The 21346-nt window shown below is 31.3% G+C and overlaps 5 protein-coding genes across 5 annotated transcripts; 3 read left to right on the top strand and 2 right to left on the bottom strand.

The window, feature by feature from the left end:
- Positions 1 to 275: 275 nt before the first annotated feature.
- LOC118065968 (nicotinamide riboside kinase 1) lies at positions 276 to 1010 on the top strand. The gene has a single exon (XM_035081613.1). It carries the CDS (start codon positions 306 to 308, stop codon positions 921 to 923), a length of 618 nt encoding a protein of 205 aa, XP_034937504.1. The 5' UTR covers positions 276 to 305; the 3' UTR covers positions 924 to 1010.
- A 176-nt stretch (positions 1011 to 1186) lies between these two features.
- CSN3 (COP9 signalosome subunit 3) lies at positions 1187 to 3182 on the bottom strand. The gene is made up of 4 exons (XM_035081610.1): positions 3001 to 3182; positions 2558 to 2818; positions 1757 to 2481; positions 1187 to 1698 (listed from the first exon to the last, which is right to left on the bottom strand). Exons 1-4 carry the CDS (start codon positions 3053 to 3055, stop codon positions 1402 to 1404), a joined length of 1338 nt encoding a protein of 445 aa, XP_034937501.1. The 5' UTR covers positions 3056 to 3182; the 3' UTR covers positions 1187 to 1401.
- A 224-nt stretch (positions 3183 to 3406) lies between these two features.
- Positions 3407 to 7163, top strand: LOC118065924 (dynein regulatory complex protein 11). The gene is made up of 10 exons (XM_035081546.1): positions 3407 to 3942; positions 4052 to 4508; positions 4586 to 4898; positions 4974 to 5258; positions 5362 to 5606; positions 5692 to 5979; positions 6085 to 6177; positions 6255 to 6372; positions 6494 to 6658; positions 6759 to 7163. The coding sequence occupies exons 1-9, from the start codon at positions 3407 to 3409 to the stop codon at positions 6607 to 6609; spliced, it is 2451 nt and encodes an 816-aa protein (XP_034937437.1). The 3' UTR covers positions 6610 to 6658; positions 6759 to 7163.
- A 600-nt stretch (positions 7164 to 7763) lies between these two features.
- On the top strand, positions 7764 to 19342 carry FASN1 (Fatty acid synthase 1). Its single transcript, XM_035081543.1, has 4 exons — positions 7764 to 8026; positions 11184 to 18144; positions 18232 to 18468; positions 18566 to 19342. Exons 2-4 carry the CDS (start codon positions 11278 to 11280, stop codon positions 18665 to 18667), a joined length of 7206 nt encoding a protein of 2401 aa, XP_034937434.1. The 5' UTR covers positions 7764 to 8026; positions 11184 to 11277; the 3' UTR covers positions 18668 to 19342.
- An 11-nt stretch (positions 19343 to 19353) lies between these two features.
- On the bottom strand, positions 19354 to 21333 carry LOC118065922 (2-oxoglutarate and iron-dependent oxygenase domain-containing protein 3-like). Its single transcript, XM_035081544.1, has 6 exons — positions 21215 to 21333; positions 20784 to 21135; positions 20279 to 20713; positions 20055 to 20208; positions 19864 to 19990; positions 19354 to 19775 (listed from the first exon to the last, which is right to left on the bottom strand). The coding sequence occupies exons 2-6, from the start codon at positions 20891 to 20893 to the stop codon at positions 19621 to 19623; spliced, it is 981 nt and encodes a 326-aa protein (XP_034937435.1). The 5' UTR covers positions 20894 to 21135; positions 21215 to 21333; the 3' UTR covers positions 19354 to 19620.
- Positions 21334 to 21346: the final 13 nt, after the last annotated feature.

The following is a 21346-nucleotide window of genomic DNA, read 5'->3' as shown; positions in this document are numbered from 1 at the left end:
AGTCCCAGCGTTATTTGGATTTTTTTTTATTGGCAGTCTTGTTATTTTTACTGTTTATCATTTGAGACCTTTTATTTTTACATGGAAACGGAAAGAAACATTGTAGGGTGACAAATAAATTAAATTATATCTGATATAAAACGTAATTTACATGACGTAATCATTGTTTTTATTAAAAAATCATATATACTGCAACTTTCAAGATTACGCAATATAACGTTCTGATATTAGTTACTCAATTTGTTCTATCAATTTTGCAGTTTTAGTTGAGCTTTAAGTCATCATACAATCAAGTTAATAAGTAAATGAAAGAACTCGCAATGAGTATAACTCGTTGGTTAGTGATTGGAATTAGTGGTACGACATGTAGTGGCAAGACTACATTAGCCAAAAGATTGCACGAAAATTTCCAGAATAGCAAATTGATAAGTCAAGATTCTTATTTCCTTCCAGAAAATGATCCAAGACATGTAAACATTCCAGAATTAAATGCTTGTAATTGGGAACTGTTATCAAGTCTGGATATGAATAAAATGCATACTGATGTTTTTAAAATACTTAATATGTCTAATGACTATACAATCAAGCAATCAAATGAAAAAAATAAATGGCCTGAGACTCGTGTGCTAATTTTGGAAGGTTTTATTCTTTTTGAAGATAAAAAAATTTCTGATTTATGTAATTTAAAATATTTATTGACTCTAAATAAACAACAGTGTTGGGAAAGACGGAGAAATCGCGTCTATGATCCGCCTGATGTTCCTGGATATTTTGACTCAATTGTTTGGCCAGAGTATGAAAAATATTTGCGAGAAATAAAACAGAATAAGAAACTGCAAGAAGAGATAGTGTTCATTGACGGAGGCGAAAATAAAGAAGAAATATTTCAGAGGGTCTTTAATGATATTTCTAAAAGATTATAAAAATTTGTATTACTTAGAAACATAAAATTTTTTTAATTCTCAGTCATTTATTCTTTTTTTTTTTTTTCTTCAATTGTTAAATTTTTTGTCATATGACGATAATTCAATCTCGTGTATTAAATTCTGATACAAACTTATAAGCTATCATTACATCTTTTTTCAAAATTCATACTTACCTGGAAAAAGCTTTTTTTATTGAGCATTTCTTATTAACTGATTGAATTGTTTAATTATAATTCAGTAATAATTGAAAAATAAAAGTCTTAAGTTTTGTAATAAATTTATAAGAGCACAAAATATGTATTCTTGTAGCGCAGAAAAGAATTCTGTTCAATTGTAAATAAATATGAGAATGCTAACTAATGACGTGATGCTTTTTTTCGTCTCTGCTTCTCACACTTCACATTTGTTATTATTATTATTATTTTTTTTTTTATGAATATAATAATTAAAGATAACACATAATGATGCATGTATGTTACATAGAGTAAGTGTTGAGTTTCGGTTGAACTTGGGCATTCGTAACATTACTAGGAGGTGGACCGCTTGCAGCATCATCTTGATCATTTTGCCCACAAGCTTTACGAACATATTGTGGAGTAACAATCACTTCCTCTTCCATTTCTGAAACACGTCTATCAAGTTCAGCACATGCTGCCATTTCTTTTTCAAGCTTCGCTAACATTCGAGGTGAATTATATTTCTCTGGATCATCATGAAATACTACCATTCCATCTTTTTGATTGATCGTCGCATAAATTTCTCCATCTTCAATCTAAAAATAACCAATCAGTTATTTTTTTGAAACAAAGTTCTCCTTTATTCTCACTTACCATATTTAGAATATATTTTTCAGCTTCTGAAGATCCAGAAAGCTGCACTCGGCTTGCAACATCACTTAAACTCAGCGTAAGAAATGTTTTGGTCAGTCTCTGAATGTTTTTCTTGTATAAGTAACTGAGAACTTGTTCAACAAGACCAAGATTATGATCTCTAGTGAAAGATTCTTGATATTTATTAATAATGCTTCGTACTTCATCACAACTATTGGTAGAATAAGCAGTTGCAAGCTCTTGATAAGCTTGACTTAATGGCCTAATGAATCTTATCAATACCTGGCTGGCATACTTTGGTATGTTGACAATTTTTCCATGAAGTATCAGTGAAACGAGGATGAACTTTTTATAAGCTTCAAGCATTATATGACTCACTGCCATCGCAGGTATTGTCACACATACTTCAAAGAAATATAATGCTCTATCATAATTTTTTAAGGCTGTATAAATCATTCCACCATAGTAATAATACAGTAGAAAATACTTGGAATCAAATTGTCCACCTTCTTGACTTATTCCCGTAATGTCTGTATCTAAAAATTCTAATGCTGGTTTGAAGCACTTCGCTAAAAGACACAGTTGACAAAGATCGGCGTGTATAGATGTCAACTGACTGTCAAATAGCTGAATTTTACGTATCGCTCGTCGAAGAAGCTCAATTCCTCGCATGGGAGCTTGAAGCTCCACCAAAGCTTGTGTGATTGAATGGCATAGTTCAGCATCTAATCAATATTAACATTGATTATTATAAAATAACACATTCGAAATTTTAATTCATAGTTCATTCTTCATACTTACAAGTATCTGGTGCAAATCTGACTTGTTCTCCATTACATCCAACGATGAATTCTTGAACCTGGCTAAAAAGCAATTTTTGGGCATCTATATTTCCAGCTCCAGTGAAACTACATAGATTTAACTTTGCACATAGCACAGCAAGAATTCCAAGGGAATGGTCCTGAAGATCCAATGTTTCAAGGACGTTATCCAAATGCTGAGCATTCTTTACTAACACATCTGAAGATTTGGTAATGACTTCTTTTAATTCTGAAAATTTACCTATCAATCGTTCATTGATTAATATTAATAAACTTCAAACTATTTTTTATATGAAATTAATAGTTTATGATTGAGAATAATTGTTACATAATTGAAATAATTTGGGAATTTTTTAAAAAATATGAATAATGTTTGAGGTTAACTGTAAGTAAACCAATAAAGGAATGGAATTTATTTTTTACCTTGAGAAGAAAGTGTCTGGACGTTATTTACAAACTGCTCCAGTGCCGAGGCCATTATCAATGATGCTTTTTTCTCATCACCACGACCTATCGTTTTATAAATGGTTTTATTTACAAAAAATACTACTGGAATCCGTGCTAAAATTTGCCAGAGCCAGAAATGACGTTTTGCAATGAAACTGCTAACTTCAAATTGATAACATCATGAATTTATCGTTACAAAATAACCAAGAGGCGCCTCCACACGGTGATGTATAAAAAATTGCAATTATTCAAATGAACTTCCCGCCAAAAAAAAATTTATTTATTTCCATAGTTACATTGTTGATAGTCAAATGTCTATTAATTCACATTAAGTAACAATCAACACTTGTTTTAATTAACAATAAATTTCTAAAATATAATCATGTCAAATTCAACTTATGATAAACTTTGGAGTGATGCTGAGTGTGCTTTAGAAGAGGTCATTCAAATTGATTCTAATCTCCAAAATTCAAAGCCTGAAAAAGATAGAAAAAAACTTCACAAAAATGTTTCAGAGCTTTATGTAAGATATATAATAATTTGTAATAAACTAGAACAATGTTATGATCAGATGATTCAACCACAAAAACGTTTGATACTTCGCAAACTATTAGATTCAACACTTGGAAGAATATTAGAGCTAAAACATGAGCTAGTTGAAGTTGATCTATCAGAGCATCATTATTATGATGATATTTTATTAAAGTTTGGAATTTTACCTCAAGAAGTGGAATTAAAAATTCCAAGTTATTTTAGACGTGAACGAGAGAATGAAATAGCAAATCGTCGAGAATTTATCAGCAATGTTCTTAGAAATGCTGGAGTACTTGATGAAGTCATTCAACCTAGGAAAATGACTGAGCTCGAAGCGATAAGACTAATTCAAATACATGAAAGAGCTCGTCAGGGTCGAATGAGGTAATTTATATATCTTATTTATCAATTAAATATTATTGAAATATAAATAACATCAATACAATGAATAAAGATTTAAATTAATAAAATAAAAATATTCATCTAAATTTAGATTTCAATTTATGAAAGAGATTCGAGAAATGAAGGAAAGATCAATGATGAAACCAGAACAAGAACAAACAGATATGGTGAAGGAAATAACAGCTACCATGAAAATACAGAAGGTTTGGCGAGGATACATAACTCGTCAACGAATGAAAAAGCGAAGAATTGAGGAAATGTTGTTGATTGGAATGGTTCAACCGAGTCAAGTAATTACAGACAATTATCGAAATGCTGAGAAGATTAAGCAGTATCGACACGGTAAACAAATCGAATTTCAGCAACTTTATGAAAAGATGATGGATGAAATTAAAGAGTATGTAAGGCTTGAAAAGAGTGAAATTATAGAAGAAAATATGAGAAGTGAAATAAGGAATTGGATAAATGATTATTTTCAACAAACTGGAAAAATTCCAGAGTTACCTTCAGCTGAAAGTGGTGGCTCAAGAATGATCTTGAGTAGACAAGTAGGTTACTTAAGACTAATTATTATCATTTACAATACTGAGACATGCAATAATAGTCTCGTTGAATTTTTTTCTAGGGCACTGAGAGTTCTTTGAGCAAATCTAAAGAATCATCGTCTTCCAAAGAGTCCAAAAGATCTAAAAAATCTAAATCTAAGAAAGAAAGTGATACAGAAAAATCAGAAGATGAATCAGATCCTGGAATCAAAATTACACCATCAAATTTTCTTTCAGAATTGACTCAAGCTCATACCCAGTATCAGGATGTATGGAGAGACAAAGATGAATCAGAAAATCCTTGGCAATTGCCTTACAAAGATATGATATTAGCAGAAAAGACTAAAGAAATTGAGGATGAGATAAGAATTTCAGTTGATCAAACATTGAGAGGTGACAAATTTCTCATTCTATTCTTGATAAATACATTGAAAATGTATTTAGATAAAAAAACTTTGATAATTTCAGATGACATTGAGGCTCTTCAAGCTGCTTTAGACAGAGATAGAGGTCATAAAGGGAAACGAGCTAAGAAACCGCAAAAACGAGTACGACGAAGTGGAAAAAAAAGCAAAAGAAAAAAGGAAAAGGATTTAACTCCTGATAGAACCACTGAATCTCTTTTTGAAGAACTTCTAACTGAAGGAATCATCAAGCTCGTGCCGAAAGTTTATTTAAGTAGCTTTAAAGGAGAAAAATCTTATGCTAATTTTGATCTTTGGGATAAAGGACAAGATATGCTGCCTACAATAGGTGGAAAATTTTTTAAATTATTTATTGATATTCTAAAAAAAAAAAAAAAGAAAAAAATGTAATGATTAAGGTTTAATTTCTAATAATTCGAAACATTTTCAAGGTGACATTAGGCAGTTAGTGGCTGAGTATTGTATTCTTCCTTTGGGGAATGAAAACATACGTTTATTATCACCTTTGGTACGATCTGTTTTAATTGCCGGACCTCATGGTAGTGGAAAAAAAATGTTAGTTCAAGCTATATGTACTGAACTAGGAGCTACGTTGTTTGATATTACTCCTGCTAATATTGCAGGAAAGTATCCTGGTAAATCAGGACTTATTATGCTGTTACATTTAATATCAAAGGTAAAATATTTAAATATGTTTAATATTTTTACTCATTACACTTGCTTCATCATGATTTAAAAAAAAATATTATCTTGTTTATCAGGTATCACGTCTTCTACAACCTTCAATTATTTTTATAGATGGAGCAGAAAAGCCTTTTGTGAAAAAAGTTCCCAAAACTGATAAAACTGACCCTAAAAGATTAAAAAAAGATTTGCCAAAACTTGTGAAGAGCTTTACGAACGAAGATCAAGTAATTTTAGTGGGAATATCAAGTGCTCCTTGGGATGGAGATCAAAAATTATTATACCAAACTTATGATAAAGTAATTTATGTCCCCAGACCAGACTATGGAACGATGTCTATGTTGTGGAAAGATTTACTTTACAAAGTAAGCACATTAATTCAAATAAAAAATCGTTGTAAATAGTAGTCAAATATTCATTATGATAATAAAATAGTTGACATACAACGTTGTAAATAATTAATCTTACAGTATTCTGGTATCAGTCGTCAATTTGACACTTCTGCGATGAGTAAAATTTGTGATGGATTTACCATAGGAACTGTTATTGGAGCAATTAACGAAGTAATATTCTTAATTGACTGATTTGTTGATAATTCAATAATTTAATGGAAAAGTTACTTAGTAAGGAATTTTTACAGGTCATGACCACAAAAAGAATGGTACAGTTAAGAGTTCAACCTCTGACACATGTTGAATTGATAAATGCTCTAAGTGCTCGTGATCCAGTTTATAAAGAAGAGGAGGAGGCATTTACAGGTATTATAAACATCAATTTATTATAATAAATAAATGATATTGAATAGTTGTTTATGATATTTATCAATAAATTATAATAATTTTGTAATTGATTGATTTTGTATTAATTTATATCACTTAGCATGGTTTCTAAAAACACCAACATGTAAAAAAAAACAACGTGCTGTGGAGTTGGAGTTACAAAAACTAGAAGAAGCTAATGAGAAGCAAAAGAAAACGAAGGGGAAAAAATCCTAATTTTCTTTAATTATTGAAATCAAAGAATAATCTAGATAAAATAGAACACGTGAGTTAAATTTTTTTATTTTTTAATATACCTTTGACCTTAACTGATATCATAAATTTAAAATATGATTATTCATTGAATAGTTTTAATTTAATGTCAGGCTATGAAGTAACAGAGGAAGAAAAAAATTTTAAAATAGATTGATAAGTAAGAATTAAATACTTGAGCATCTCTACTAATTTATCGCCAAGCTTGCCTTCACCTACACATCATTGAAAACTCTAAATGATATGAGATTAGACTTGTATTGCTTATGCGACACTATGAATAAAAGACCCTTTAAGAGATGAAGAAAAGCCAGTGATATAAATGCTCAGCTTTTTATCACTAGCTATAAAATTAAATAATAAAAATAATTTCAAACTTTTTACCTAACCTCTATTGTCATGTCACAGTTAAATATTCAACATACAAATCGATTGATGACCTATAAAATGAATGTCAAATCGAACAAAGGGCTATAACATGTAAATTAACACTTTAAAAATATATTCAAGTATATACATTTACTGTAAAATATTTATTTACAGTAATTTCCATGATTTTTTTCCTTCACTATTGTCGTCTAATTTACTCCAAAATTGTTGATAAAAAAATAATAATAATCATAATAATAATACAAAAGACAATATTTTTAATTAAATTTTGTGATATTTATAAAAACATTACTATTTATTATTATTTCAATATTTTTCTTTCGAATATAAATAAATAATTAGATCAATAAAACATTTTCAAAATCACTCCAATAGACTTAGTGTCAGATTTTTAAATCGACAGATACACTCTACATTGTCGTATAGATAAAAAAAAAGATAGTTTTGATGTAAAATGTGAAATTTCGACCAAGTATTATGTGAACCACGTGGGCTGTTGAGGGTTCTTGAACATATTTCCCCATACCCTTATACTTGCAATATAATGCTTCAACAAAGGGACGCAAATGCTCAGCCGGCTCTCTCGTGGTCTTTCTGCGCGCGCGTATGAGTCCAGAAGCCGGAAGAGAGGCGCACGCGCGTCTTCTAGACTCTTTTCCTATTGGCTAGTGTAGATGGTCTGATGTCAGACCACGGGGCCGGTCCAATTCAATAATAACGAGATGCCCGCACGACAAAACGCCAGCTAGTCCTTTGCGACGCGCCCGTGACGTTCGTTAGATTATCTTCAATCATCGAACACGTATTATTGATAATAACTAAGTCAAAAACACGGGTTATTATAACTACTTTTCGATAATTAATCATATTATAGTGAATAGTTTTTCAGTTGCTGTCAGCTGTTAAAAATAATATTTATTTTGTCATTTGTTTGTTGGTGACTATTAATCCTTAAACCATTTTTCCTCTCAGGATTATATTCACGCGTTGGGTGAGTTGGTTATTATTTTTCCATTGTCTTTCGGTTAATTATTATAATTACTACAATATGATTGATATAAATCAATGTTATTACCAACGTTGACTATACCATTCTCATTTATTCTTTACTTAAAGTAACAAAATATTTGTTTAATGACAATATTCATCTAATTATTTCATATTTAAATATTATTTTTTTGTCTGTAGATAAACTCGTGAATTTACAAATAATACTTCTGTTAAATAAAGTACCTAATTGTACATTGAATTTCTTCAAGCGTTACAACTCAACGGTAATAAAACGGTGTGACGCATCGTTTTGAGTTACAAACCTGATGGATACTGCTAACGTATAGAAAGTTCTTACCTATTCCGTCATCTTTTGATTGTGTTTTTCTATGTAAATTTGTGTTAAACACACACATATTTTGCTTTTATTGAATATTTTTTTACATTCTCATATATATTTGTTTAAATTCTAAAAACATATTTTTTTTATTAACATAAAATAGCATAATGAATTGGAGTGAGAAAAAAAGAGTGTTGTTGAAAAAATTTTGAATAATTTTGATACGTGTGACGCACTAAAAAAAGTATTGTGGAAGTTAATGAAAAAACATGCAAATATCACGTGTTTTTAAAGTCTGACTATACACTGTCAATACTACTGTCTTAATAACATATTAATTTATAACGTGATGAATAACAAATTAAAAATTATTCCATTTGTTATTTAGTTTAAAATACATAAAAATTTATTATTTGGTCACAAATTGCATAAAATGATTTAAAAAAATATATTAATGCTATTAATTTGATTATGATAATGAAAAATAATTAAATTATAAATAATTTATGATTCAAAATTAGTCACTTTAATAAAAAATTCATATCTAAGTCTATTTCGCATTTCCTTTAAATATAGTATAGAACATAAACTGTTAGAAAAGTGGCATTTATTTCTTTTTTAAGTCTATGTTTGTTGAGTACATGAATGAAGTAGTTTTATTATTCATAAGACTTGAAAGATTCTTGTAACGATTTAAGTCCACTAATATTTATGAGAAATTACGCAAATAAGTTATCACCTTTTCATCGACCCTATATGTTATGTATTATTCAACTTTTGAAAGTCAAATTGTTGCAAAATTAAAAATTACAATTTTTCCTTAAATGTTTTATCTTCTTATAACAAACAAATTTTATTTACATACAACAAACACATCATTAACTATGTATTATTATCATTTTAAAATTCATTTAATGATCAAAACTGTGTAATAAAGATAAATTTTGAATGCATAATTTGATAACAAAAAAAAAAAGATGAAGTGGTTTTGACTTTACTTAAAATATCACGTGATCTTAAAATGACAACAATACACTAGTTTTTATTGTTGAATTAATGCATTTAGACACTTTGAGACTTACATCTAACCACACATTTATGTTAACGCATATGACCTAGTGCTAAATAATAGTTGATGTTAATGAAAAGGAAGTAAATCCACATGCGTTATCGAACCACACTTGGTTGTATATTGAACTTGACCTCGCAACGATGTCTTTCACATCAATAATTATTACACATACGACAGTGAATCGATTTGCACGTGAGCTAAATTTATTCTCTTTTACTTCCTTTTTTCATAAGATCACAATCAATGTTAATTAATTAAGTATCGACTAATTTTTTTTTAATCACATTAATTAATACATTATTATAATTCAAGCTCTATTTCAGTTGTAATTAGTCTTATTACTGTGAAAATTAACTACTGATTAGAATACATTAATTTTTATGAATAAATTTTCATAACATTTATAGAAAAAATGTAATTATTTGAAACAATTTGGCATTCTCGACACTCTTCCGTTAGTCAGTATTAGCTGGAGAACCCCACTCTTACCATCATTTCTATGATAAGCACTATATCAGCAATTATAACAAGTAAAAGTGTCATGACAATGCTGATATAATTTTTTAAATTTGTTTAATCTGATAAAAAAAGATTATATCAGGTAGAAAAATGTACATACGGAAATAAAAAAAAAAGATAAATATCGATGATAGAAAAATCTAGTTTTTTAGGTTAATTTTCATATAAATTAACTCAAATTCAATTGAATAATGAGAATTTCATGTAATAAAATATCCATTGGATTCTTATGAATTTTTTACTTCTTTCAGTGTTGACAAAATAATTGCTACGTAAGCTATTGAATCACCATCTGTTGAATTTGATAGTGTACATTTTAAATTTTAAAATAGTCCATATATTTACTTAGTTCTTTCAAGTAGATAGATTTCATGTGATTAGTCATTAAATAGTATAAAATAGATAATAATATGAGTAATTAAATCAATAATTGGTTGTCAAAGAGATCATTAAATTTTCATTTTCCATCATTAATATAATGATGAAACAATTAAAACTTGCCCAATATATGTCCCAATATTGTAATAATAATTTATTTCATCATTTTATTTTTCTTTCTGTTGTCTTAGTCTAATCTGTTCCAATGATAATATAAAAACATCACTGGTTATCATTAATTGACAAATATTTTGTTGCATTATCATTACTTTCCATCAGTGCTGTACTTTATTCTTGATAACCTTGACCGCGGTATCATTCTTTGATCACGCTTTATTCTAAATATTAGCAATCATGATCGTATGATCTGTTTATTTCCTTAATTTTATTTTACGACACTTAACTTACTTTTTTTCAATACTTTATGGATATCATACAGTTATGACATCACTATCATTTAATGAGTATTAAATGAATATTTCGCATTAACTTATTACCATCTGATCAATTTTTTAATATTAATAGTAAATATTTATTTTTCATTATTTATTTTAAAGAATATTCATGAGAATCAAAGTGTTAATATTTTTTTTTATTAAATTACTGAAATGATTATGTTGAACTCAAGCTTAAAGTGTCATCGGCGCTTGAATAACTACTATGAAGGCCATGGTCTTATATATTACGGTTTAGCTTTATTGAGTAATCGTAATTGGATTTTGCCGAGGATAAATCAATTTCGTGAAATGATTGCTTCACACTAGTGAAATACACTTCCTGAATTCTAATCTCATAACAAAAAACAGAACTTGTCATATTATTGATACATTTTTTTTCTTCTGTTTACAGCCTACTGTCCACAAGGCTAACACGTTCAATATATTCTACACCTGAAGAGCCACTATACATCTAATAATCTACAGAGTTCACAAAATTCATCAACATGCCAGCTAGATTCGAGAGTGTTAATAATCCAATGATGAGAGACCAATCAATTTCAAATGGAGTTAATCACTCAGCTGACAATGATATTGTTATCAGCGGTTTCTCTGGACGTCTTCCAGAGTGTGAAAACATTGAAGAATTCAAACGCCATCTTTTTGATGGTATTGACATGGTGACTGACGATGAAAGACGATGGCCATCTGGCCTTCATGGACTGCCAGCTCGTTCAGGAAAATTAAAAGATTTATCCACATTTGATGCTACTTTTTTTGGAGTTCATTCAAAACAAGCCAATGTTATGGATCCTCAATTAAGAATACTTTTGGAAGCAACACAAGAAGCCATCATTGATGCTGGAATTAATCCTGTTGACCTCAGGGGATCAAGAACAGGAGTATTTATAGGAGTTTCATCTTCAGAATCTGATGATTACTGGACTCGTGAACCAGACCGAGTTAATGGATATGGTCTTACTGGTTGTTGTCGTGCAATGTTTCCTAATAGAATCTCATATACTTTTGATTTTACTGGGCCTTCTTTTGCTGTTGATACTGCCTGTTCATCATCTCTTTATGCCATGCATCAAGCAATTATGTCAATAAAAACTGGTCTTTGTGATGCAGCTATTGTTGCTGGATCTAATTTGCTGCTTAAACCTACATCTTCTCTTCAATTCCATCGGTTAAATATGCTTTCACCAGAAGGAATGTGTAAAGCCTTCGATGCATCTGGTAACGGCTATGTACGAGCGGAAGCTGCTGTTGTAATTTTTCTTCAAAAAGCTCGTGATGCTAAGAGAGTTTATGCAACGGTTGTTAATTCAAAAATAAATGTCGATGGTAATAAACCTCAAGGAATTACTTTTCCATCCGGAGAAATGCAATGTCAACTGATGAGAGAGATTTATAATGAAATAGATCTCGATCCACGTGAAGTATCTTACATAGAAGCCCACGGAACTGGAACTAAAGTTGGAGATCCACAAGAAGTGAATTCTATTGCCAATCTTTTTTGTAAAGATCGTCGAACTCCATTACTCATTGGGTCTGTTAAGTCAAATATGGGTCACTCTGAACCAGCCAGTGGCCTTTGTTCTATTGCCAAAATATTAATCGCCATGGAAACTGGCATTATTCCACCTAATCTTCACTTTAAATCACCAAATACTGAAATTCCAGCTTTATGTGATGGACGAATAAAAGTTATTGACAAAGCAACTATTTGGAATGGTGGATTAATGGCTGTCAATTCATTTGGTTTTGGTGGTGCTAATGCCCACATAGTTTTAAAAAGTAATCCTAAACCTAAAATACCTCCTGCTCTTAATGTTGATGTTCCTAAATTGGTTACTGTATCTGGTAGAACACAGGAAGCTTGTGATCTTTTTTTGGATAAGGTAAAAGAACATCAAAAAGATGATGAATTTTTGGCTCTTGTACACAATATTCATAAAACTAACATTGTTGGCCATGATTTTCGTGGATTTGAAATTTATGGCCGTAAGGAAATAAGACAAATTGATGAGTATCAGTCCACACAGCCAAAGAAACCCATTTGGTATGTTTTCTCTGGTATGGGAACACAATGGGCTGGAATGGGAAAACAATTAATGGGCATTGAAACATTCCAAAGAAGTTTAAGACGTTGTGCTGAAGCATTAAAACCTGAAGGAATTGATCTGATGAATTTAATTTTAAATGGAACTGATGATACTTTTGAAAAAGTTTTAAACTGTTTTGTGTCTATTGCAGCAATTCAAGTAGCTTTAGTAGATGTTCTCAGTATGATTGGCATTCAACCTGACGGAATTGTTGGTCATTCTGTTGGAGAACTTGGCTGTGCTTACGCTGATGGTACTTTCACACCTGAACAAACAGTTTTAGCTGCTTATTGGAGAGGTAAAGCTATTCAAGAGCAAAAGTTACCACCCGGAGCTATGGCAGCTGTTGGATTAAGTTGGGCAGAAGCTATTAAAAGATGTCCTGAGGATATCTCTCCAGCTTGTCATAATTCTGCTGATTCAGTAACAATCTCTGGACCTCTAGAATCTGTTAAAAAATTCACAGAACAACTCAAGAAAGAAGATATTTTTGCAAAAATGGTTCAAAGCTCTGGTGTAGCTTTCCATTCGAAATATATTGCTTCAGCTGGTCCAGCATTAAGATCCATGTTGGAAAAAATTATTACCAATCCTAAACAACGATCTTCAAGATGGATTTCTTCATCTATACCTGAATCAGCATGGGGAACTCCTTTGGCTCAACTTAGCTCACCAGCTTATCACGTCAATAATCTTCTTTCTCCCGTATTTTTCCAAGAAGCATTAAAACATATTCCTGAAAATGCTATTACTATTGAAATTGCTCCTCACTGTCTTCTTCAAGCAGTCTTACGGCGATCTCTACCATCCACTGTTACCAACATTGGATTGCACAAAAAAGATGATGAAAATAGTTTAGAATTTTTATTGACAAGTCTTGGAAAACTTTATAATGCTGGAGCTCAGCCAGATCTCAGCAAGCTCTATCCACCAGTCAGTTACCCAGTTGGCAAAGGTACTCCAATGATGAATTCAATCATTGGATGGGATCACTCATCTCAATGGACTGTGGCCGATTTCTCCGGAAAATCTGGAGCTGGAGAAACTGTTGTAGAAGTAGATTTATCCAAAGAAGAGTATGCACACATTGCTGGACATACCATTGATGGCCGAGTTTTATTCCCAGCTACAGGATATTTAACAATAGTTTGGCAAACTTTTGCAAAATTACGAGGAGTCGATTTTGAAAAATTGCCAGTTGTTTTTGAAGATGTTCAATTTCGTCGAGCCACCATAATGCCTAAAGATGGATCTGTACGATTTTTAATAAATATTTTCGATGGCACGGGAAATTTTGAAATTTGTGAAAGTGGATCTCCTGCAGTAACTGGAAAAATTCATGCTTCAGAAGATATTGAAAAAGACCAGCTTAATTTACCTTTACCTGTGACGAAACAAGAACCAGAATTATTGAATCTGAATACTGCAGATATTTACAAAGATCTTCGATTACGAGGATACGATTACTCCGGTATCTTCCAAGGAATTAAATCAGCTGATAACCGAGCTACAGTTGGAGAACTTTCATGGGTAAACAACTGGATTTCCTTCATTGATACTATGTTACAATTTAGCATCATTAGTAAAAACACAAAAGATCTATATTTACCAACGCGACTTCAGTATGCGACTATTAATCCAATGGCTCATTTAGCTACAGCCGGAATGTTAGAAAGAAACCAAGGATTCCCTGTTTATTCTTACCCGAATATTGGTGTTATTAAATCTGGTGGTGTTGAACTGAGAGGAATGAAAGCTTCTCTTGCTCCACGAAGACAACAAGTTCAAGCTGCTCCAAAACACGAAAGATACACTTTTGTTCCATATGACAACTCTCAAGTACTTGTTGAAGATCCAAATAAAGCAAAACATCATGCGCTCACTGTCATCTGTCAAATTATCAATGAAAATCTTGGAGTTTTAAAAATTAAAGGAGTTGAAGCAGCTGGTAATAGAAATGCTGAAGCTCTGTTAGCACCAATGACAGCAGAAATTTTGCTTGGAGAACCATCGCTTACCATTGATTTACAAGTAGCCACAACATCTTCTGAAGGTTATGCAGCTCATCTAGAGCAATGGGAAATTAAAACTTTGTCAAAAGATATATCTAAAGGACCGATTGGAAATGATCTTCATTTCGTCATTGGTGCTGATATTCTTAGCAATGGAAATGCTACGTGTTTAGCTAATCTTGTAGCTTCTATAAAAGCAGGTGGTTTCATTATTTTGGAGGAAACCGGAAAAATTCAAAAATCTTATCTTAAAAATTCAGGTCTTGCCATTGTAGGACAACAAACAGCACCTGGTAAAACATATCTTTTATTAAAAAAATTAGAAGAGCAAACAGAGCCAATTATTATTCAAATAACTGAGAAAAACTTCTCATGGTTAGAAGGTGTAAAAGCAGCTCTGAAAAAAGCATCAAGCGAAAACCAACAAATATTATTAGTATCTCAGGGAGAAGAAGTTCTGGGTATGGTAGGTTTAATGACATGTATTAGAAGAGAACAAGGTGGTAAAAATGCTCGATATGTATTTATCCAAGACAAAAAAGCACCTAAATTTTCATTATCTGATTCATTTTATGCTTCTCAATTAAATAAACAATTGATGGCAAATGTATTGAAAGGAAATCAATGGGGATGTTATCGACATTTGCGTATGGATTCTCAGACAGATGCTTCTTCTCTTCAAGTGGAGCATGCTTACATAAATACTTTGATAAGAGGTGATTTAAGTAGCTTGAGATGGATTGAAGGTCCTTTAAGCTTTTATCAACCAGAAAAATATCCAGATAATGAACTTTGCAGTGTCTATTATGCACCTCTTAACTTCCGAGATATTATGCTGGCCACAGGAAAACTTCCTCCTGATGCTTTGCCTGGTGATCTTGCTGGTCAAGATTGTATTTTAGGTCTGGAGTTTGCTGGAAGAGATAGCAAAGGAAAGAGAGTGATGGGAATGATTGCTGCAAGAGGTCTTGCTACAACAGTTCTTGCAGATCCAGGATTTATGTGGGAAATACCGGATAAATGGAGTTTTGAAGAAGCAGCAACAATTCCAGTTTGTTATTCCACCAGTTACTATGCGTTGTTTGTTCGTGGAAGACTTCGTCCAGGAGAAACTGTTTTAATTCATGCAGGAACTGGTGGAGTTGGACTTGCTAGTATTTCTCTTTGTTTCCATGCTGGATGTAAAGTATTCACGACAGTTGGAACTCAAGAAAAGAGAGAGTTTTTGAAAAAAACTTTCCCTCAATTAGCAGACAAAAACATTGGATATTCACGAGATACTAGTTTTGAACAATTAATATTGACGGAAACAGAAGGAAGAGGAGTTGATTTAGTATTGAATTCTCTCGCTGAAGAAAAATTACAAGCTTCAGTAAGATGTTTAGCTAAAGACGGAAGATTTTTGGAAATTGGAAAATATGACTTAAGCAACAACACTTCTTTGGGAATGGCATTCTTTTTGAAGAACACAAGTTTCCATGGTATTCTTTTAGACGCTCTTTTCGGCTCCAATACATGGGAAAAGAAAGAAGTAGTAAGATTAATGTCTGAAGGTATTGCAAATGGTGCTGTCAGGCCATTACCGTCAACAGTTTTTTCAGAACAACAGATCGAACAAGGTTTCAGATATATGGCTACGGGTAAACATATTGGTAAAGTTTTGTTGAAAATTAGAGAAGAAGAAAGTCGAGGAATTGTTCAACCTGCACCAAAAACAGTTGCTGCTATACCCAGAACATATATGAATCCAGACAAAAGCTACATTTTAGTAGGAGGTCTTGGTGGTTTTGGACTGGAATTGTGTCACTGGTTGATCACTCGTGGTGCCAAACATATTATTTTAACTTCTCGATCTGGTGTTCGAACTGGTTATCAATCTCTCTGCATTCGTCGTTGGCGCGAGATGGGTATTAACATTACCATTTCTACTATTGATGTCACGACAATTGAAGGTGCTGAAAAATTAGTATCAGAATCAAGTAAAATGGCGCCTGTTGGAGGTATTTTTAATCTTGCTGCAGTACTCCGTGATGCTTTAATAGATGATCAGACAGAAGGTGCCTTCAAAACTGTTGCTTTACCTAAAATTGATGGTACAAAGAATCTAGACATTGCTTCACGAAAAATGTGTCCATCTCTCGATTACTTTGTAGTATTTTCATCAGTTTCTTGTGGTCGTGGTAACATCGGTCAATCAAATTATGGCCTAGCTAATTCTGCAATGGAAAGAATCGTAGAACAAAGACAAGCCAATGGTCTTCCAGGACTTGCTATTCAATGGGGAGCTGTTGGAGACGTTGGTCTTGTTTTAGAAACAATGGGAAATAATGACACAGAAGTTGGTGGTACTTTACCTCAACGAATGTCAAGCTGTCTTGCTACAATGGACGTCTTTCTTCAACAACCTCACCCAGTTCTTGCTTCCACAGTGCTAGTTGATAGACACAAGAACAAAGATGGTGATTCTCGTGTTAGTCTTCTAGAGGCTGTTGGTAATATTCTTGGTATCAAAGATCTAAAGAAAGTAAATCCATCCAATTCGCTGGCAGATTTGGGAATGGACTCATTGATGGGTACTGAAATTAAACAGACTCTTGAAAGAGATTTTGATTTAGTGTTATCAGCTCAAGAAATTAGAACTTTAACCTTCGGCAAGCTTGCAGAATTATCTCATGATGGAGAGTTTGATACTGCTGGAGCAGTTTCACCTAAAAATACACCTTCTCCAGGCAAACAATTCGACCAACTTGATTCACTTTTATTCCAACTTTCGGAATCAGAAATCGTCCCTAAAAAAGCTGTTGTTCGATTAGACGAAGGAAGAACTGGAAAACCAACATTCTTTGTGCATGCTATTGAAGGATTTGTATCAAGTATGAAGAGTTTAGCTTCAATATTGACAACGCCTGTATATGGTTTGCAATGTATTGAAGACGCACCTATGGAATCAATGAGTGATCTTGGAAAATTCTATGTACAACAAATAAGAAGTATTCAAAAGAAAGGACCATACACAGTTATTGGTTACTCCTACGGTGCTTGTGTAGCTTTCGAAATAGCTTTACAATTAGAAGCCATTGGCGAAAAAGTAATTCTTAATTTAATTGATGGATCACCAGAATACGTCACAAATCACACTCAAAAAATTGGTTCACATGCTACAGACTCAGGCTCTGACTTAACATCTGACGGAGAACGAAAAGCATTGGCTTTCTTTGTTAAGCAAATTAATACTGAGGCCCATTTCATAAAGGTTTGTAATCATATTTAATTTTTTTTTTAAATTCAATCATCTTCTCTGATGGAAATGGAATTAATTATATCATTTTTATTTGTTTAGACTTACTTAACACTGAAAGAAATAGAAAATCATGAAGAAATGATGAACAAAATGGTAGAACTGGTTGGAACGTTACCATATGATGCTGAAGATATCAAAGCTGCTGGAATATCACTTTACAAAAAATTACGTATTGCCCATGACTACGTTCCAGCTTCGAAATTTTCTGGACCTGTTACTCTTATCAAAGCTACTGATAGCTTTATGTCCCTTAATACAGATTATGGACTTTCTGAGGTAATTTCTTGCAAATATATTTATTAACATTTATAATAAACAATAATAATAATAATAATAATAATAATAATAATAATAATAATTTTTAAATTTACAGTTTTGCAAACAAACCGTGAGATTAGAAGAAGTTGAAGGAAATCACAGGTCAATAATGTTAGGTGATAGTCTGAAAAAGATTGCAGACATTCTAAGTGCGTAAAGAAAGTCAAAAATTTCTAGGAATGTAAGCAAAGAATTATTTCAATCTCTCTAAACATTAGGCTAAAATAATAAACATTTTTTTTACATTATACAAATGTATAAAAAAAAGTATCTCACAGAGAATCTCTCTCCATCAAAACATATACTATCATTAATTAATTTAAGTAGAATATTATTTTCCATTTAAGAGTTATCATCATAAGAATAAACTTTAATTTAATAAAATCTATTAGAACGGAGTATACATCTGTACTATTTCTGAATGAAACACTTAGTGGACAAAGTGAATCATTTCGAATCAGTACAGATAGTAATGTAATGTATTTATTTAATATAATACTTCTTCGATGATGCTCCAAACGTGAAATACTTGAAGAAGACATTAAATAAACTAAGTTTATTTGTCATAAGGACTTGTAAAATATTTATGCATCTCATACTACTTTATATTTTTTTAAAACTTTTTGGCTTTCTATTATGCATTCCATATTATGTTAGTTGTAAAATAATTTAATTATTAATAACAATTCAATACAAGTGTATTTTATAAGTATAAAAAAGTATAATTGTGGCATTAGCATAACAATGAATCCGAAATAAAGTGGATCAATTGATGTTACTTTAGGGTTGTAATTTAAGTACAAGAACAAATTTAATAAATGTTCTAATCTCATTTTTTTTCTTTTATTTTCTCACTTTTATTTCACTCTTTAGTTATTTCCTTCATACATTATATTTTACAATAATACTATTCATTTTTATCAAAAAGACCAACAATTAATTAATAATTATAAATTAATTCATAAAAATTGACTAATTTAAAATTCGCATATACAAGTTTTACTTTCAACCCTATAAATAATTATATATTTTGTTTATAATATTGTGCTCGCTAGTACTCTTATCTTACTGAAATACTGTTTGTAATAAATACATTTGTTGAAAAATCACTCATACACGCTTTGATCCTTTTACAAAACTAGGATCTGATATTGCAGCTTTAACATTACAAGTGAAAGAGACTGTGAGAGCATACCTTGTGCCGGAAGTTATTTGCTCTACAGCATGTATATTCTCACCTCCTGATGTGAACATTGATACTCTTCCTATTGACGAAAAAAAAAAATACATTTATTCACTGAAACTTTCAATCGTTAGATAAAGTGAATAATAATAATAATAAAATTAATAAACCTTTTCTAGGTTCAATAGTAGAATTCACATTATTTTTATCAATGAAAATAAATCTTCCGCCTTGAAAATCTCTTCCGTAATCACTTAAGTAAAGAAGTGATGTATAATGAAAATGTTCATACGTTTCCTATAATAGAAAAAATGATATTTAGGGATTGGAATATAATTGTTTTTATGTTATAAAAATTCACCTTATCAATGTGAGGATGCCAATACTCATCATGGATAGTTTGTGCTGATGCATTGGTCATTCTTGAAAAGAAAGTTGGTTTTGTGAGATAAATTTTGTCAGCATCAACGCCAAAATGATGAGCTATAGCATGCTGAATTTTAGTTTTAACCACTCTGTAAGAAATTTTATTGTACAAAATGTTTTTAGAAGAATTTGTAAGTAGTGTAATAGTTGAGTCAATACTTGTAAATAGCAAAGTCAGGAGGATTGAAAATTTTAGCAGCTTCTTCAAGTGCATAAATATTTATAAATCCTTTTCCTTTACTCAAAGCACCACTATGAAGATCTAGAATACTTGCACCACCATCAGAGCCTCCTAAATTTATGCCATTCACAGCTATCTTTAATAATACATCTGTCTCAGTAGCTGAAACTAACTTATCAGTAACTACCCTTCCACATTTCTCAGGCACACATTCAGGATACTTTTCCAATTCTGTCTTATAATCAAGTGCGCATTCTAAACTTTGTGTTCGAGTTAGAATTTCTTTTTGCCCGGCAAATACTGTTTCTTTACCACGTTTACTATTGTACCAAACTATTATAAGAACTCCGAATATTAAAATAGATCTGGACCAGACTTTTTGATAAGGAAATGACACTCTTGGACCGAATTTTCTGGAATGTATTACATGAAATTCAGAAAAAATACTTCATAAAGTTATTAACAATTTTATTTTAAACTTACGGTTTGACTTCTTCATTTTCTTCTTTATTTTCAGTTTTTCTTTCAGATTTCACTGTTTCGATTTTGTCCTTTTTAACATCTTTTTTTCGTTTTTTTATTTCTTGAGACATAATTTGGGACGGACTTGTCAAAATTAAGATTCAAATTCTTGTTAGTTTATCAAGGAAGACATAGCCTGAAATTGGATGAAATTCACGGCATTGGTCAATGTACTGTGTAATGTGATGATTAATTGATGAATGAAAACTACAGTGCTGCCATCTAATCTTTTTCATTTCATGTCAATTCACTTATCGGAAATCTCAAATTTTATCCATCCTTATCTGATTACTCCAAAATTTATTCATCAATTCTAAAATTTAAGTTAAAAGTTAACCATTTAAAGTAATTTCGGCCATTTAAAACCAAGTTCAATATAAATATCCATTTACCTTATTAAGAAGTTTACAAAAGTGACTCCAAACTCCAAAAATCAATTGAAACAATGATGTTTATTGATTGTTAAAGAATATTCTAATTTGATTTTTTATAAAGTGTAAAGAATATTTATCTTTATATGAGCC

Source organism: Chelonus insularis, unplaced genomic scaffold (genome assembly GCF_013357705.1).
Source record: "Chelonus insularis isolate UGA/USDA-ARS -01 unplaced genomic scaffold, ASM1335770v1 contig_324_pilon, whole genome shotgun sequence".
NCBI lineage: Eukaryota > Metazoa > Arthropoda > Insecta > Hymenoptera > Braconidae > Chelonus > Chelonus insularis.
This window is presented reverse-complemented; position numbering and strand designations above follow the sequence as displayed.

Coding starts and splice junctions, on each gene's coding strand:
- CSN3 (XM_035081610.1), bottom strand. CDS start 3,055: ATGGCCTCGGCACTGGAGCAGTTTGTAAATAACGTCCAGACACTTTCT. Junction 2,819..3,000: donor CCAGACACTTTCTTCTCAAG/GTAAAAAATAAA, acceptor AACGATTGATAG/GTAAATTTTCAGAATTAAAA. Junction 1,699..1,756: donor AAAAATATATTCTAAATATG/GTAAGTGAGAAT, acceptor GGTTATTTTTAG/ATTGAAGATGGAGAAATTTA.
- LOC118065922 (XM_035081544.1), bottom strand. CDS start 20,893: ATGTCTCAAGAAATAAAAAAACGAAAAAAAGATGTTAAAAAGGACAAA. Junction 20,714..20,783: donor GAAAATGAAGAAGTCAAACC/GTAAGTTTAAAA, acceptor AATACATTCCAG/AAAATTCGGTCCAAGAGTGT. Junction 20,209..20,278: donor CCTGACTTTGCTATTTACAA/GTATTGACTCAA, acceptor AATTTCTTACAG/AGTGGTTAAAACTAAAATTC.
- LOC118065924 (XM_035081546.1), top strand. CDS start 3,407: ATGTCAAATTCAACTTATGATAAACTTTGGAGTGATGCTGAGTGTGCT. Junction 4,509..4,585: donor GAATGATCTTGAGTAGACAA/GTAGGTTACTTA, acceptor ATTTTTTTCTAG/GGCACTGAGAGTTCTTTGAG. Junction 4,899..4,973: donor AGTTGATCAAACATTGAGAG/GTGACAAATTTC, acceptor TGATAATTTCAG/ATGACATTGAGGCTCTTCAA.
- LOC118065968 (XM_035081613.1), top strand. CDS start 306: ATGAAAGAACTCGCAATGAGTATAACTCGTTGGTTAGTGATTGGAATT.
- FASN1 (XM_035081543.1), top strand. CDS start 11,278: ATGCCAGCTAGATTCGAGAGTGTTAATAATCCAATGATGAGAGACCAA. Junction 18,145..18,231: donor CTGAGGCCCATTTCATAAAG/GTTTGTAATCAT, acceptor TTATTTGTTTAG/ACTTACTTAACACTGAAAGA. Junction 18,469..18,565: donor CAGATTATGGACTTTCTGAG/GTAATTTCTTGC, acceptor TTAAATTTACAG/TTTTGCAAACAAACCGTGAG.